We start from the raw sequence: 19,768 nt of genomic DNA on the forward strand, positions 1-19,768 counted from the left end.
GGAACCACACATGTGGAGATCATCTGTTCACCTACTCTGGGTCTTACAAAGACCCGGCGGTTGGAACCAAAAATCTCAGATTTGGACTCATCAGACCAAAGGACAGATTTCCACCAGTATAATATCCATTGCTTGTGTTTCTTGGCCCAAGCAAGTCTCTTCTTATTATTGGTGTCCTTTAGTAGTGGTTTCGTCGCAGCAATTTGACCATGAAGACCTGATTCACGCAGTCTCCTCTGAACAGTTGATGTTGAGATCAGTCTGTTACTTGAACTCTGTGAAACATTTATTTGGCTGCAATCTGAGGTGCAGTTAACTCTAATGAACGTATCCTCTGCAGCAGAGGTAACTCTGCGTCTTCCTTTCCTGTGGCGGTCGTCATGAGAGCCAGTTTCATCATTGCGCTTGATGTTTTTTGTGACTGCACTTGAAGAAAATTTAAAAAGTCTTGACATTTTCTGAATTGACTGACGTTCATGTCTTAAAGCAATGATGGACTGTCGTTTCTCTTTGATTATTTGAGCTGTTCTTGCCATAATATGTACTTGGTCTTTCACCAAATAGAGCTATCTTCTGTATTCCTCCCCTACCTTGTCACAACACAACTGATTGGCTCGAAGGCAAGAAATTCCAAAAATGTACTTTTAACAAGGCACAGATGTTAATTGAAATGCATTCCAGGTGACTACCTCATGAAGCTGGTTGAGAGAATGCCAAGAGTGTGCATATCTGTCATCAAGGCAAAGGGTGGCTTTTTTGAAGAATGTCAAATATAAAATACATTTGGATTTGTTTAACACTTTTTTGGTTACTACGTGATTCCATGTGTGTTATTTTATAGTTTTGATGTCTTCGCTATTATTCTACAATGTAGTAAATAGTAAAAAAATTAAGAAAAACCCTTTAATGAGTAGGTGTGTCCAAACTTTTGACTGGTACTGTAAATTGCTCCCTCCCTCAACCACAAGCCAGTCTTCCTAGTCCCATCTGGTTCTGCTCTGGCCTGTGGCCGAGAGAGAGAGAGGGGGGGGAGGGGGTAGAGAGAGAGACAGAGAGACAGAGAGACAGAGAGAGAGAGAGAGAGAGAGAGAGAGAGAGAGAGAGAGAGAGAGAGAGAGAGAGAGAGAGAGAGAGAGAGAGAGAGAGAGAGAGAGAGAGAGAGAGAGAGAGAGAGAGAGAGAGAGAGAGAGAGAGAGAGAGAGAGAGAGAGAGAGAGATGATGAAGGAGAAGATTAAATAAAAGTCTGGGACAAATTCTATTTCACACACAAACCACAATCTGACTTCAGTTCAGTCATGGAAAAACACTTCCAGCTCTACACATCATTTGGGTTGCACGGACATTGATATTCAATAAATCTACACAGCCTCTGACTGCTTGACTAGTACAGATCAGTCTTTTAAGAGCCATCTCTTTCTGCTCTCTCTCACTCATCTCCACTGTAGAGCAGACCGGGGTTCAAATACTATTTGAAGTATTTATCCTGCCTTGAGATTCCTTTTGCCTGTCTGGAGTGGACACCTTTTCCTCTTTTGTGATTATTCTATTGATTCCATTCCACCAGGCTCAATCAAGACTAGCTAAAAAAAAAATTTAAATGCTTCCGAATACTGTTTGGACCCAGCTCTGCTTACAGAGGCGCTATCTGAGGCGTAACACGTTGGGTGGAGTTTTGTTGCACGTGTTGTCGTTTGGCGTAAAGTGTTTGTTTCTGTGGCAACGGAACGATACAGTGACAACCACCCCCCGAAATAGTTTCTGGATCTGCCGACGATGTTGATATCAGACAGCTGTGCCAATAACTCTTTATAATCACCATCAATTCAAAATGGTGGTGACATGTAGGACATACTTGCGTAGTCTTTACGATCCAAGATTTAGTTTAATTGGTAAAAGATGCTAAATGTTTTAAAGAAAGAAAAGATGTCCTATTATTGTTCTGTTCATCTGTATATTAAAAGAGGAAGATAAGAAACACTTTAAAGAAAGACTTTAAACTCTGACACTGTCTTATGTGTCTGCTTTAAAGTCTCACATCAAACAACAACAACAAAAATCCCCACGGTATGAAACCGTGTTAGTTTAAACCCTTCTCAACGGCTGCTCCAGCTGTCTGAACACGCACACACACACACACACGCACACACACACACACACACACCATATACAACATAGATCAAACAGGTTGAGTGGTTGGCTGCAGTGTTGTGTAACGTGATCCAGTAGGCATTTTCACGTCAATCAGGTCGACCACAACACACACACACACGCACGCACGCACGCACGCACGCACGCACACACACACACACGCACGCACGCACGCACGCACGCACGCACGCACGCACGCACACACACACACACACACACACACACACACACACACACACACACACACACACACACACACACACACACACACACACACACACACACACACACACACACACACACACACACACACACACACACACACAGGAGAGAACATGCCTGCTCAATTTAAATCTGTGGGATTGTAGAGAGAACAAGATAAAACCTTAGGTTGAGGATATTGGTCTTTTTCAGGTTCGCCCTATAGGAACAAGCGTTTGCATCAGGTGGAACGTTTGTCTTTCTGATAGGACGAATATGAGTATAGTCACTTGAAACACCATGACTTGGGTTTGCTAGGCCTGGATTCAATCCGTATTAAAAATGTCATGTTAAAATGTGAAAGGTGCAGTACTTTCCGATTGTGTCGTCATACGCAGCAATTTACCGTGAACTTTGCCTTTAAATTTCAATGGCGCTATAACGCGGATCTCTTCCACCGTACTTCTGCAATACAGATTGAATTCAGCCCCTAGTTGGAGATCAATAGAATTTTAATCTCTAGTGTCATCAGAATTCTGTCGTTGTTCTGACCGAGCCAATTCTGATTGGTTCGGGGCTGGGTTCCATCTCAAACTCTTGACACCTGTGTGTAAAATATTCCCGAGCATTCTGGAGCATTCAGAGTATCTTTCTCAACGCTAGAGGCTTTGATCTTGACATACGTACGTGTGCTGTCTAGACCTGAGACACACTTGTCAGACCCTAGAACCAAACTTTAGGGATAGATTTAATCTGTAGCGTTGAAGATCTGCGTTATAGCACGATTTAAATGTAAAAGGGTAATTTCCCCGATTGAGCCAAACGTATGCAGTATGTCCCACGAATGCGCGAACAAACGCATTTAAATTTCAATCTTGATATAGCAGGGATCTTCGGCGCTACGGTTTGAATCAAGGCCTAAGACACAGGAAGGAAAGTCTACTGTTGGGCAGTACTATATCGTCCAGAGATAATCAATGGTCTCTTCCTCATGGACCCAAGCCATTATCCCCTAGACCAGGGATGGGCCAGTTTGATGGGGATAGGAAGTGGGGGGGGGGGGGAGGGGGGGGCACAAAACATCCAAACTCATCATGCGGGTCTGCGTATCCACATCAGGAGAGGAGTTGAGGGTTAAACTGCCTTCCAAATGGAACTCAGTTCCCTTCATATAGTGCACTACACTATGGCTAGCCCTAGGGCTATGATCTAACGTAGTGCACTATATAGGGAATAGGGTGTCATTTGGGACATACCCTCGAGCATTTACAGATCCAAAATGGCTTCTTTAGAGCCAGCATGGAATTTCAGAAGGATTCCACAAATTGGGAGTCTCTTCTTATTCCACATGGGACTATTTACCCAATGGGAGTCTCATTGGGAGTCTCATTGGGTAAATACTCCCATGTGGAATAAGAAGAGACTCCCATGTGGAATAAGAAGAGACTCCCATTGGGTAAATAGTCCCATGTAGAATAAGAAGAGATTCCCATTGGGTAAATAGTCCCATGTAGAATAAGAAGAGACTCCCATTGGGTAAATAGTCCCATGTAGAATAAGAAGAGACTCCCATTGGGTAATAGTCCCATGTGGAATAAGAAGAGACTCCCATGTGGAATAAGAAGAGACTCCCATTGGGTAAATACTCCCATGTGGAATAAGAAGAGACTCCCATTGGGTAAATAGTCCCATGTAGAATAAGAAGAGACTCCCATTGGGTAAATAGTCCCATGTGGAATAAGAAGAGACTCCCATTGGGTAAATACTCCCATGTAGAATAAGAAGAGACTCCCATTGGGTAAATACTCCCATGTGGAATAAGAAGAGACTCCCATTGGGTAAATAGTCCCATGTAGAATAAGAAGAGACTCCCATTGGGTAAATAGTCCCATGTGGAATAAGAAGAGACTTCCATTGGGTAAATACTCCCATGTAGAATAAGAAGAGACTCCCATTGGGTAAATACTCCCATGTGGAATAAGAAGAGACTCCCATTGGGTAAATAGTCCCATGTGGAATAAGAAGAGACTCCCATTGGGTAAATACTCCCATGTGTAATGAGAAGAGACTCCCATGTGGAATACGAAGAGACTCCCATTGGGTAAATACTCCCATGTGGAATAAGAAGAGATTCCCATTCCACACCCTTACAATCTCACCAGGGAGAGGGTGTATGAAATTGTCACGATCGTCTTGCGGTGAGAGAGAGGACCAAGGCGCAGCGTATGAAAAATACATTCTCTTTTATTAGAGAAGAGTGAAAACACGAAACGAACACTTAAAACAAAACTAAACAACCGTGAAGCTACAAACGTAAGTGCAATACACAAGCTACAAACGTTCTACATAGACAATTACCCACAAAACCCAAATGCCTATGGCTGCCTTAAATATGGCTCTCAATCAGAGACAATGAACCACAGCTGCCTCTAATTGAGAATCAATCTAGGCAGCCATAGACATACAAACCCTTAGACAAGACACTGACCCATTTAACATACAAACCCCTAGACAATCGAAAACCACAAACATCCCCCATGTCACACCCTGACCTAACTAAAATAATAAAGAAAACAAAGATAACTAAGGCCAGGGCGTGACAGGAATACATGCAGCAGGAAGAATCTATCGATAGCATACACAATGAAAAAAATATGTTAAAAAATGATTATGTTGGATATTATGGAAATTGTTGATCAATTCCAAAAAGTGTTTAATATTATTATAATATAATCATATAATATATTATATAATATATTATGCATTTGTGTTGACTTTACATACATTAAAAAATCGTGAAAAACGTGGGGAAAAAACGACCCTATTCATTTGTATGTTAGCCATATGCATAAATTGTAGCCTATTCTTCAAAAATCAAAGTGTTGATTAGAATCATGTGGCAAGCTCTAAGATACACATGATTACACTCCACCCGCACGCCCCTACAAAGTCATCGGATGGAGACCGGAGGGCGTTCTCTGCTAGCGCTCTCCTCTCTACACACACGAAGACGCACGGGAGTTCCTACTCGGACGCAGAGATTACCGTAATGAAATAACGCTGGTAGAATGAAGTGGGATTCTCGGTGGTGATGCAGGAACATGAGCGTCTCTACACAAGTCTATATTCCGTTGCAGACTTGTTGTTCTATTTAGTTTTAGAGAGACAAAGAAAAAACATGTCGCCAACTTCTGTAGCCGGAACATTGCTTGTTGTGGAATAGAAGACAAGGCGCACTTAATAAACTTTAAAAGGATCGGAGTATGTCGTTCGCTTCTTCGAAATCTTACAAACAAGTCATGAAATGAGTCCTTGCGTTGCCGAAAATTCAGTTTAATAACCATTCTACTCATTATTCCAACATCCTCTGATGTTTGCTGGATATCATTGAGACACAGTATGGACACAGAAGGTTGGATTGACATCAAGTATTAATGTTGAGGAACATTAACACTCCATAGAAACAGCTCATCACGCTTCCCAAAGTCTGCAGGAATGGGGCCTTCCGTAGTGATACTCCTCGTTGCGGTTTTCGGTAAGAGACATTACAATATGTGTTTACTCAAATTGTAATAGTGGTGTTCGCTATCTAATTATACTCTTCAAGTAACTTTGAAAATAGAAATGTTCCTTTTTAAATGGAATATTCCTTTTAATAGGAATCCATATGAAATGAAATACGCCTTAGCAATAGTGTGCACAAGCGCACGCACACATAATTAGGATGTTAGTTAATCAATTTGATTTCCGCAATTATTATTACTAGATGTTATAGACCCTCCATATATTACTAGATGTTATAGACCCTCCATATATTACTAGATGTTATAGACCCTCCATATATTACTAGATGTTATAGACCCTCCATATATTACTAGATGTTATAGACCCTCCATATATTACTAGATGTTATAGACCCTCCATATATTACTAGATGTTATAGACCATATATTACTAGATGTTATAGACCCTCCATATATTACTAGATGTTATAGACCCTCCATATATTACTAGATGTTATAGACCCTCCATATATTACTAGATGTTATAGACCCTCCATATATTACTAGATGTTATTGCCCCTCTGTATATTACTAGATGTTATAGACCCTCCACATATTACTAGATGTTATAGACCCTCCATATATTACTAGATGTTACATGCCCTCCATATATTACTAGATGTTATAGACCCTCCATATATTACTAGATGTTATTGCCCCTCCATATATTACTAGATGTTATTGCCCCTCTGTATATTACTAGATGTTATAGACCCTCCACATATTACTAGATGTTACATACCCTCCATATATTACTAGATGTTATAGACCCTCTGTATATTACTAGATGTTATAGACCCTCCATATATTACTAGATGTTATAAACCCTCCATATATTACTAGATGTTATAAACCCTCCATATATTACTAGATGTTATAGACCCTCCATATATTACTAGATGTTATAGACCCTCCATATATTACTAGATGTTATAAACCCTCCATATATTACTAGATGTTATAGACCCTCCATATATTACTAGATGTTATAGACCCTCCATATATTACCAGATGTTATAGACCATATATTACTGCATGTTATTGCCCCTCCATATATTACTAGATGTTATTGCCCCTCCATATATTACTAGATGTTATAGACCCTCCATATATTACTAGATGTTATAGACCCTCCATATATTACTAGATGTTATAGACCATATATTACTGCATGTTATTGCCCCTCCATATATTACTAGATGTTATAGACCCTCCATATATTACTAGATGTTATAGACCCTCCATATATTACTAGATGTTATAGACCATATATTACTAGATGTTATAGACCCTCCATATATTACTAGATGTTATAGACCCTCCATATATTACTAGATGTTATAGACCCTCCATATATTACTAGATGTTATAGACCATATATTACTGCATGTTATTGCCCCTCCATATATTACTAGATGTTATAGACCCTCCATATATTACTAGATGTTATAGACCCTCCATATATTACTAGATGTTATAGACCCTCCATATATTACTAGATGTTATAGACCCTCCATATATTACTAGATGTTATAGACCCTCCATATATTACAAGGATGTTATAGACCCTCCATATATTACTAGATGTTATAGACCCTCCATATATTACTAGATGTTATAGACCCTCCATATATTACTAGATGTTATAGACCCTCCATATATTACTAGATGTTATAGACCCTCCATATATTACTAGATGTTATAGACCCTCCATATATTACTAGATGTTATAGACCCTCCATATATTACTAGATGTTATAGACCCTCCATATATTACTAGATGTTATAGACCCTCCATATATTACTAGATGTTATAGACCCTCCATATATTACTAGATGTTATAGACCCTCCATATATTACTAGATGTTATAGACCCTCCATATATTACTAGATGTTATAGACCCTCCATATATTACTAGATGTTATAGACCCTCCATATATTACTAGATGTTACATGCCCTCCATATATTACTAGATGTTATAGACCCTCCATATATTACTAGATGTTACAGACCCTCCATATATTACTAGATGTTACATGCCCTCCATATATTACTAGATGTTATAGACCCTCCATATAGGGTTAAACTATACCTCATTAGGCCATAGTCTTGTTTAACCTTTATTTAACTAGTCACGTCAATTAAGAACAAATTCTTATTTACAATGACGGGCCTACACCGGCCAAACCCGGACGACGCTGGGCCAATTGTGCGCCGCCCTATGCGATCCCCAATCGCGGTCGGTTGTGATACAGCCTGGTTTGGGCTTCATGTACATACAGTTGGACTGTAACCTATTTTCAAACTATTTTTTCTCTATTGGTCTGATAATTGTATAATATGAAAAAAAATACCCATGAGTTGAAAAGTTGTCACCAGAATTGAACAGAGTATTTCGTAATGACTTATGTGTTGCTGGACGTATTTGAGGCAAAGAAAGTAATCAAAGCGTAGCCATGGCAACACAGTGGGAGACAGGGCCCGACTACTCTAAACCTTTCTACTAGCTCACACACACACCACTACAAACACACACACACTACACACACACACTAGACACACCACTACACACTACACACACACAAACACCACTACACACACTACACACACACCACACACAAACACCACTACACACACACACTACACACACCACTACACACACAACACACTGCACACACCACTAATCACACACACACACACACTACACACACCACTACACACACACACACACACTACACACACCACTACACACACAACCCACACCACTCCACACAGACACACACCACTCCACACAGACACACACCACTCCACACAGACACACACACACACACACACACACACACACACACACACACACACACATACACACACACACACACACACACACACACACACACACACACACACACACACACACACACACACACACACACACACACACACACACACACACACACACACACACACACACTCGCTCTCTCTCTCTCTAACATTAGATTACTGGGCTTCAACTGACCTGTTTAAATGACTTGACCACCACTTCCAATGAGCTACGAGATAAAAAATACCTTTTGGAATCCACTTACCCATAAGTGTCTTTAAACAAATCTAACATTCAATTAAGTGGGCCTTTATCGCAGCCTATCCCTACAGCAGTGACACCAGGCTCTCAGGCTGGATCAGGGTCGGCTGTAAAACCAGGCTGCCAGACTGGAGGCTGTAAAACCAGGCTGTCAGACTGGAGGCTGTAAAACCAGGCTGTCAGACTGGATCTGTGTAGGCTGTAAAACCAGGCTGTCAGACTGGAGGCTGTAAAACCAGGCTGTCAGACTGGATCCGTGTAGGCTGTAAAACCAGGCTGTCAGACTGGATCTGTGTAGGCTGTAAAACCAGGCTGTCAGACTGGATCAGGGTCGGCTGTTAAACCAGGCTGTCAGACTGGATCTGTGTAGGCTGTAAAACCAGGCTGTCAGACTGGATCTGTGGAGGCTGTTAAACCAGGCTGGCAGTTATATACAATAACAAATATATATTAAATGTAACCTTCATTTAACTAGGCAAGTCAATTAAGAACAAATTCTTACTTACAATGACGGCCTATCAGGGAACAGTGGGTTAACTGCCTTGTTCAGGGGCAGATCGACAGATTTTTTTACCTGGTCAGCTCGGGAATTTAATCCAGCAACCTTTTGGTTACTGGTCCAACGCTGTAACCACTAGGCTACCTGCCACCCCTACACTCTAACCACTAGGCTACCTGACACCTCCACACTCTAACCACTAGGCTACCTGCCACCCCTACACTCTAACCACTAGACTACCTGCCCCCCCCTACACTCTAACCACTAGGCTACCTGCCCCCCCCTACACTCTAACCACTAGGCTACCTGCCGCCCCTACACTCTAACCACTAGGCTACCTGACACCTCCACACTCTAACCACTAGGCTACCTGCCACCCCTACACTCTAACCACTAGGCTACCTGCCACCTCCACACTCTAACCACTAGGCTACCTGCCACCCCTACACTCTAACCACTAGGCTACCTGCCACCCCTACACTCTAACCACTAGGCTACCTGACACCTCCACACTCTAACCACTAGGCTACCTGCCCCCTCTACACTCTAACCACTAGGCTACCTGCCGCCCCAACGCTCTAACCACTAGGCTACCTGCCCCCTCTACACTCTAACCACTAGGCTACCTGCCGCCCCTACACTCTAACCACTAGGCTACCTGCCGCCTCCACACTCTAACCACTAGGCTACCTGCCACCTCCACACTCTAACCACTAGGCTACCTGCCCCCTCTACACTCTAACCACTAGGCTACCTGCCGCCCCAACGCTCTAACCACTAGGCTACCTGCCCCTCTACACTCTAACCACCAGGCTACCTGCCGCCCCTACACTCTAACCACTAGGCTACCTGCCGTCCCTACACTCTAACCACTAGGCTACCTGCCGCCCCTACACTCTAACCACTAGGCTACCTGACACCTCCACACTCTAACCACTAGGCTACCTGCCACCCCTACACTCTAACCACTAGACTACCTGCCGCCCCTACACTCTAACCACTAGGCTACCTGACACCTCCACACTCTAACCACTAGGCTACCTGCCGCCCCTACACTCTAACCACTAGGCTACCTGCCGCCCCTACACTCTAACCACTAGGCTACCTGCCCCCCTACACTCTAACCACTAGGCTACCTGCCGCCCTACACTCTAACCACTAGGCTACCTGCCGTACCTACACTCTAAACACTAGGCTACCTGCCGCCCCTACACTCTAACCACTAGGCTACCTGCCCCCCTACACTCTAACCACTAGGCTACCTGCCGCCCTACACTCTAACCACTAGGCTACCTGCCGTACCCACACTCTAACCACTAGACTACCTGCCACCCCTACACTCTAACCACTAGGCTACCTGCTCCCCCTACACTCTAACCACTAGGCTACCTGCCACCCCTACACTCTAACCACTAGGCTACCTGCCACCCCTACACTCTAACCACTAGGCTACCTGCTCCCCCTACACTCTAACCACTAGGCTACCTGCCACCCCTACACTCTAACCACTAGGCTACCTGCTCCCCCTACACTCTAACCACTAGACTACCTGCCGCCCCTACACTCTAACCACTAGGCTACCTGCTCCCCCTACACTCTAACCACTAGGCTACCTGCCCCCCCTACACTCTAACCACTAGGCTACCTGCTCCCCCTACACTCTAACCACTAGACTACCTGCCGCCCCTACACTCTAACCACTAGGCTACCTGCTCCCCCTACACTCTAACCACTAGACTACCTGCCGCCCCTACACTCTAACCACTAGACTACCTGCCGCCCCTACACTCTAACCACTAGGCTACCTGCTCCCCCTACACTCTAACCACTAGACTACCTGCCGCCCCTACACTCTAACCACTAGGCTACCTGCTCCCCATACACTCTAACCACTAGGCTACCTGCCACCTCCACACTCTAACCACTAGGCTACCTGCCACCCCTACACTCTAACCACTAGGCTACCTGCCACCCCTACACTCTAACCACTAGGCTACCTGACACCTCCACACTCTAACCACTAGGCTACCTGCCCCCTCTACACTCTAACCACTAGGCTACCTGCCGCCCCAACGCTCTAACCACTAGGCTACCTGCCCCCTCTACACTCTAACCACTAGGCTACCTGCCGCCCCTACACTCTAACCACTAGGCTACCTGCCGCCTCCACACTCTAACCACTAGGCTACCTGCCACCTCCACACTCTAACCACTAGGCTACCTGCCCCCTCTACACTCTAACCACTAGGCTACCTGCCGCCCCAACGCTCTAACCACTAGGCTACCTGCCCCTCTACACTCTAACCACCAGGCTACCTGCCGCCCCTACACTCTAACCACTAGGCTACCTGCCGTCCCTACACTCTAACCACTAGGCTACCTGCCGCCCCTACACTCTAACCACTAGGCTACCTGACACCTCCACACTCTAACCACTAGGCTACCTGCCACCCCTACACTCTAACCACTAGACTACCTGCCGCCCCTACACTCTAACCACTAGGCTACCTGACACCTCCACACTCTAACCACTAGGCTACCTGCCGCCCCTACACTCTAACCACTAGGCTACCTGCCGCCCCTACACTCTAACCACTAGGCTACCTGCCCCCCTACACTCTAACCACTAGGCTACCTGCCGCCCTACACTCTAACCACTAGGCTACCTGCCGTACCTACACTCTAAACACTAGGCTACCTGCCGCCCCTACACTCTAACCACTAGGCTACCTGCCCCCCTACACTCTAACCACTAGGCTACCTGCCGCCCTACACTCTAACCACTAGGCTACCTGCCGTACCCACACTCTAACCACTAGACTACCTGCCACCCCTACACTCTAACCACTAGGCTACCTGCTCCCCCTACACTCTAACCACTAGGCTACCTGCCACCCCTACACTCTAACCACTAGGCTACCTGCCACCCCTACACTCTAACCACTAGGCTACCTGCTCCCCCTACACTCTAACCACTAGGCTACCTGCCACCCCTACACTCTAACCACTAGGCTACCTGCTCCCCCTACACTCTAACCACTAGACTACCTGCCGCCCCTACACTCTAACCACTAGGCTACCTGCTCCCCCTACACTCTAACCACTAGGCTACCTGCCCCCCCTACACTCTAACCACTAGGCTACCTGCTCCCCCTACACTCTAACCACTAGACTACCTGCCGCCCCTACACTCTAACCACTAGGCTACCTGCTCCCCCTACACTCTAACCACTAGACTACCTGCCGCCCCTACACTCTAACCACTAGACTACCTGCCGCCCCTACACTCTAACCACTAGGCTACCTGCTCCCCCTACACTCTAACCACTAGACTACCTGCCGCCCCTACACTCTAACCACTAGGCTACCTGCTCCCCATACACTCTAACCACTAGGCTACCTGCCCCCCCTACACTCTAACCACTAGGCTACCTGCCACCCCTACACTCTAACCACTAGGCTACCTGCTCCCCCTACACTCTAACCACTAGGCTACCTGCCACCCCTACACTCTAACCACTAGGCTACCTGCTCCCCCTACACTCTAACCACTAGACTACCTGCCGTCCCTACACTCTAACCACTAGGCTACCTGCCCCCCCTACACTCTAACCACTAGGCTACCTGCCCCCCCTACACTCTAACCACTAGGCTACCTGCCGTACCTACACTCTAACCACTAGGCTACCTGCCCCCCTTACACCCTAACCACTAGACTACCTGCCCCCCCTACACTCTAACCACTAGGCTACCTGCCCCCCTACACTGTAACCACTGGGCTACCTGCCACCCCTACACTCTAACCACTAGACTACCTGCCACCTCTACACTCTAACCACTAGGCTACCTGCCTCTAACCACTAGGCTACCTGCCCCCTCTACACTCTAACCACTAGGCTACCTGCCCCCTCTACACTCTAACCACTAGGCTACCTGCCTCCCCTACACTCTAACCACTAGACTACCTGCCTCCCTACACTCTAACCACTAGGCTACCTGCCTCCCCTACACTCTAACCACTAGGCTACCTGCCCCCCTACACTCTAACCACTAGGCTACCTGCCGCCCCTACACTCTAACCACTAGGTTACCTGCCGCCCCAACACTCTAACAACTAGGCTACCTGCCTCCCCAACGCTCTAACCACTAGTCTACCTGCCCCCCCCCTACACTCTAACCACTAGGCTACCTGCCCCCCCTACACTCTAACCACTAGGCTACTTGCCGTACCTGTAACTCTAACCACTAGGCTACCTTTCCCCCCTACACTCTAACCACTAGGCTACCTGCCCCCCCTACACTCTAACCACTAGGCTACCTGCCCCCCTACACTCTAACCACTAGGCTACCTGCCGTCCACTCAGGACCTCAGACTGGGGCGAAGGATCACCTTCCAACAGGCTCAACGACCCTAAGCACACAGCCAAGACAACGCATGTGTGGCTTCGGGACAAGGCTGTAACATAACAAAAGTCCAGGGGTCTGAATACTTTTTGAAGCCACTGTATATGATCTAACTCTATGTTTATGGCCATTTAATGTCAGCGAGACTGAAAAAAACCCACTCAATAGTCAATCTCTCTTCAATCCAGTAGTAGGTTTAGGCCCAGATTCATCCATAGCACTGAAGATCCTCACTATATAGCGAGATTGAAATTTGAAGGCAGCGTTGCCACGTTAACGGAGACTGAATTCACGGTAAATGTTGGTTCGATCGAAAAGAACATTTACATTTAAATCATTTTATAGAGCAGATCGTCATGCTATAGAACAGATCATCATGTTATAGAACAGATCATCATGTTATAGAACAGATCATCATGTTATAGATCATCATGTTATAGAACAGATCGTCATGTTATAGAGCAGATCATCATGTTATAGAACAGATCATCATGTTATAGAGCAGATCATCATGTTATAGATCATCATCTAATAGATCATCATGTTATAGAACAGATCATCATGTTATAGATCAGCATGTTATAGATCATCATGTTATAGAGCAGATCATCATGTTATAGATCATCATGTTATAGAACATCATGTTATAGAACAGATCATCATGTTATAGATCATCATGTTATAGAACATCATGTTATAGAACAGATCATCATGTTATAGAACAGATCATCATGTTATAGAACAGATCATCATGTTATAGATCATCATGTTATAGAACATCATGTTATAGAACAGATCGTCATGTTATAGAACAGATCATCATGTTATAGAACATCATGTTATAGAGCAGATCATCATGTTATAGAACAGATCATCATCTAATAGATCAACATGTTATAGATCATCATGTTATAGAGCAGATCATCATGTTATAGAACAGATCATCATCTAATAGATCATCATGTTATAGATCATCATGTTATAGAGCAGATCATCATGTTATAGAACAGATCATCATGTTATAGAACAGATCATCATGTTATAGAACAGATCATCATGTTATAGATCATCATGTTATAGAGCAGATCATCATGTTATAGAACAGATCATCATCTAATAGATCATCATGTTATAGATCATCATGTTATAGAGCAGATCATCATGTTATAGAGCAGATCATCATGTTATAGATCATCATTTTATAGAACAGATCATCATGTTATAGAGCAGATCGTCATGTTATAGAACAGATCATCATGTTATAGAGCAGATCATCATGTTATAGAGCAGATCATCATGTTATAGAACAGATCATCATGTTATAGAGCAGATCATCATGTTATAGAACATATCATCATGTTATAGAGCAGATCATCATGTTATAGAACAGATCACCATGTTATAGAACATCATGTTATAGAGCAGATCACCATGTTATAGAGCAGATCATCATCTAATAGATCATCATGTTATAGAACAGATCATCATGTTATAGAGCAGATCATCATGTTATAGAACAGATCATCATGTTATAGAGCAGATCATCATGTTATAGAACAGATCATCATGTTATAGAACAGATCATCATGTTATAGATCATCATGTTATAGAACAGATCATCATGTTATAGAACAGATCATCATGTTATAGAACAGATCATCATCTAATAGATCATCATGTTATAGATCATCATGTTATAGAACAGATCATCATGTTATAGAACAGATCATCATGTTATAGAACAGATCATCATCTAATAGATCAACATGTTATAGAACAGATCATCATGTTATAGAACAGATCATCATGTTATAGAGCAGATCATCATGTTATAGAACAGATCATCATGTTATAGAACAGATCATCATGTTATAGAACAGATCATCATGTTATAGAACAGATCATCATGTTATATAGCAGATCATCATGTTATAGAACAGATCGTCATGTTATAGATCATCATGTTATAGAACAGATCATCATGTTATAGAGCAGATCATCATGTTATAGAACAGATCATCATGTTATAGAACAGATCATCATGTTATAGATCATCATGTTATAGAACAGATCATCATGTTATAGAGCAGATCATCATGTTATAGAGCAGATCATCATGTTATAGAACAGATCATCATGTTATAGAGCAGATCATCATGTTATAGAGCAGATCATCATGATATAGAGCAGATCGTCATGTTATAGAACAGATCATCATGTTATAGAGCAGATCATCATCTAATAGATCATCATGTTATAGATCATCATGTTATAGAACAGATCATCATGTTATAGAACAGATCGTCATGTTATAGAGCAGATCATCATGTTATAGAACAGATCATCATGTTATAGAGCAGATCATCATGTTATAGAACAGATCATCATGTTATAGAGCAGATCATCATGTTATAGATCATCATGTTATAGAACAGATCATCATGTTATAGAGCAGATCATCATCTAATAGATCATCATGTTATAGAACACCATGTTATAGAACAGATCATGTTATAGAACAGATCATCATGTTATAGAACAGATCATCATGTTATAGAACAGATCATCATCTAATAGATCATCATGTTATAGAGCAGATCATCATGTTATAGAACAGATCATCATGTTATAGAACAGATCATCATGTTATAGAACAGATCATCATGTTATAGAACAGATCATCATGTTATAGAACAGATCATCATCTAATAGATCATCATGTTATAGAGCAGATCATCATGTTATAGAACAGATCATCATGTTATAGAACAGATCATCATGTTATAGAACAGATCATCATCTAATAGATCATCATGTTATAGAGCAGATCATCATGTTATAGAACAGATCATCATCTAATATATCATCATGTTAAAGAACAGATCATCATGTTATAGAATAGATCATCATGTTATAGAACAGATCATCATGTTATAGAGCAGATCATCATGTTATAGAATAGATCATCATGTTATAGAACAGATCATCATGTTATAGAGCAGATCATCATGTTATAGAACAGATCATCATGTTATAGAACAGATCATCATGTTATAGAACAGATCATCATGTTATAGAACAGATCATCATGTTATAGAACAGATCATCATCTAATAGATCATCATGTTATAGAACAGATCACCATGTTATAGAGCAGATCATCATGTTATAGATCATCATGTTATAGAACATATCATCATGTTATAGAGCAGATCATCATGTTATAGAACAGATCATCATGTTATAGATCATCATGTTATAGAACAGATCATCATGTTATAGAATATATCATCATGTTATAGAACAGATCATCATGTTATAGAACATATCATCATGTTATAGAATAGATCATCATGTTATAGATCATCATGTTATAGAATAGATCATCATGTTATAGAACATATCATCATGTTATAGAATAGATCATCATGTTATAGAACAGATCATCATGTTATAGAACAGATCATCATGTTATAGAACAGATCATCATGTTATAGATCATCATGTTATAGAACAGATCATCATGTTATAGAACATATCATCATGTTATAGAATAGATCATCATGTTATAGATCATCATGTTATAGAGCAGATCATCATGTTATAGAACATCATGTTATAGAATAGATCATCATGTTATAGAACAGATCATCATGTTATAGAGCAGATCATCATGTTATAGAACAGATCATCATGTTATAGAACAGATCATCATGTTATAGAACAGATCATCATGTTATAGAACAGATCATCATGTTATAGAACAGATCATCATCTAATAGATCATCATGTTATAGATCATCATGTTATAGAACAGATCATCATGTTATAGAACAGATCATCATGTTATAGAGCAGATCATCATCTAATAGATCATCATGTTATAGAACAGATCATCATGTTATAGAACAGATCGTCATGTTATAGAGCAGATCATCATGTTATAGAACAGATCATCATGTTATAGAGCAGATCATCATGTTATAGAACAGATCATCATGTTATAGAACAGATCATCATGTTATAGAGCAGATCATCATGTTATAGAGCAGATCATCATGTTATAGAGCAGATCATCATGTTATAGAACAGATCATCATGTTATAGAACAGATCATCATGTTATAGAACAGATCTTCATGTTATAGAACAGATCATCATGTTATAGAACAGATCATCATGTTATAGAACAGATCATCATGTTATAGAGCAGATCATCATGTTATAGATCATCATGTTATAGAACATCATGTTATAGAACAGATCATCATGTTATAGAACAGATCATCATGTTATAGAACAGATCATCATGTTATAGAACAGATCATCATGTTATAGAGCAGATCATCATCTAATAGATCATCATGTTATAGAGCAGATCATCATCTAATAGATCATCATGTTATAGAACAGATCGTCATGTTATAGAACAGATCATCATGTTATAGAACAGATCATCATCTAATAGATCATCATGTTATAGAACATATCATCATGTTATAGAACAGATCATCATGTTATAGAACAGATCATCATGTTATAGAGCAGATCATCATGTTATAGAACAGATCATCATGTTATAGAACAGATCATCATGTTACAGATCAGATCATCATGTTATAGAACAGATCATCATGTTATAGAACAGATCATCATGTTATAGAACATCATGTTATAGAACAGATCATCATCTAATAGAACATCATGTTATAGAACATATCATCATGTTATAGAGCAGATCATCATGCTATAGAACAGATCATCATGTTATAGAACAGATCATCATGTTATAGATCATCATGTTATAGAACATATCATCATGTTATAGAACAGATCATCATGTTATAGAATAGATCATCATGTTAGAGAACAGATCACCATGTTATAGAACAGATCATCATGTTATAGAACAGATCATCATGTTATAGAATAGATCATCATGTTATAGAGCAGATCATCATGTTATAGAACAGATCATCATGTTATAGAAGAGATCATCATGTTATAGAGCAGATCATCATCTAATAGATCATCATGTTATAGAACAGATTATCATGTTATAGAGCAGATCATCATGTTATAGAACAGATCATCATGTTATAGAGCAGATCATCATGTTATAGAACAGATCATCATCTAATAGATCATCATGTTATAGAGCAGATCATCATCTAATAGATCATCATGTTATAGAACAGATCGTCATGTTATAGAGCAGATCATCATGTTATCGAACAGATCATCATGTTATAGAACATATTATCATATTATAGAACATATTATCATGTTATAGAACAGATCATCATCTAATAGATCATCATGTTATAGAACAGATCATCATGTTATAGAACAGATCGTCATGTTATAGAGCAGATCATCATGTTATAGAACAGATCATCATGTTATAGAACATATTATCATATTATAGAACATATTATCATGTTATAGAACAGGTCATCATCTAATAGATCATCATGTTATAGAACAGATCATCATCTAATAGATCATCATGTTATAGAACAGATCACCATGTTATAGAGCAGATCATCATGTTATAGATCATCATGTTATAGAACATATCATCATGTTATAGAGCAGATCATCATGTTATAGAACAGATCATCATGTTATAGATCATCATGTTATAGAATAGATCATCATGTTATAGAACAGATCATCATGTTATAGATCATCATGTTATAGAATATATCATCATGTTATAGAACAGATCATCATGTTATAGAACATATCATCATGTTATAGAATAGATCATCATGTTATAGATCATCATGTTATAGAGCAGATCATCATGTTATAGAACATCATGTTATAGAACATATCATCATGTTATAGAACAGATCATCATGT

At 41.2% G+C, this 19,768-nt stretch overlaps 1 protein-coding gene across 1 annotated transcript in view; it reads left to right on the plus strand.

Moving 5' to 3' along the window:
* The first annotated feature begins 5,318 nt into the window (after positions 1–5,318).
* LOC129823550 (protein APCDD1-like) overlaps positions 5,319–19,768 on the plus strand; it is a 44,324-nt gene continuing 29,874 nt past the window's right edge. The window contains exon 1 of the mRNA XM_055882373.1: positions 5,319–5,885. Within this exon, the coding sequence (XP_055738348.1) occupies positions 5,846–5,885 (40 nt within the window). The 5' untranslated portion in view covers positions 5,319–5,845. The remainder of the gene's footprint in view (positions 5,886–19,768) is intronic.

This window comes from Salvelinus fontinalis, chromosome 26 (genome assembly GCF_029448725.1).
Source record: "Salvelinus fontinalis isolate EN_2023a chromosome 26, ASM2944872v1, whole genome shotgun sequence".
Taxonomy (NCBI): domain Eukaryota; kingdom Metazoa; phylum Chordata; class Actinopteri; order Salmoniformes; family Salmonidae; genus Salvelinus; species Salvelinus fontinalis.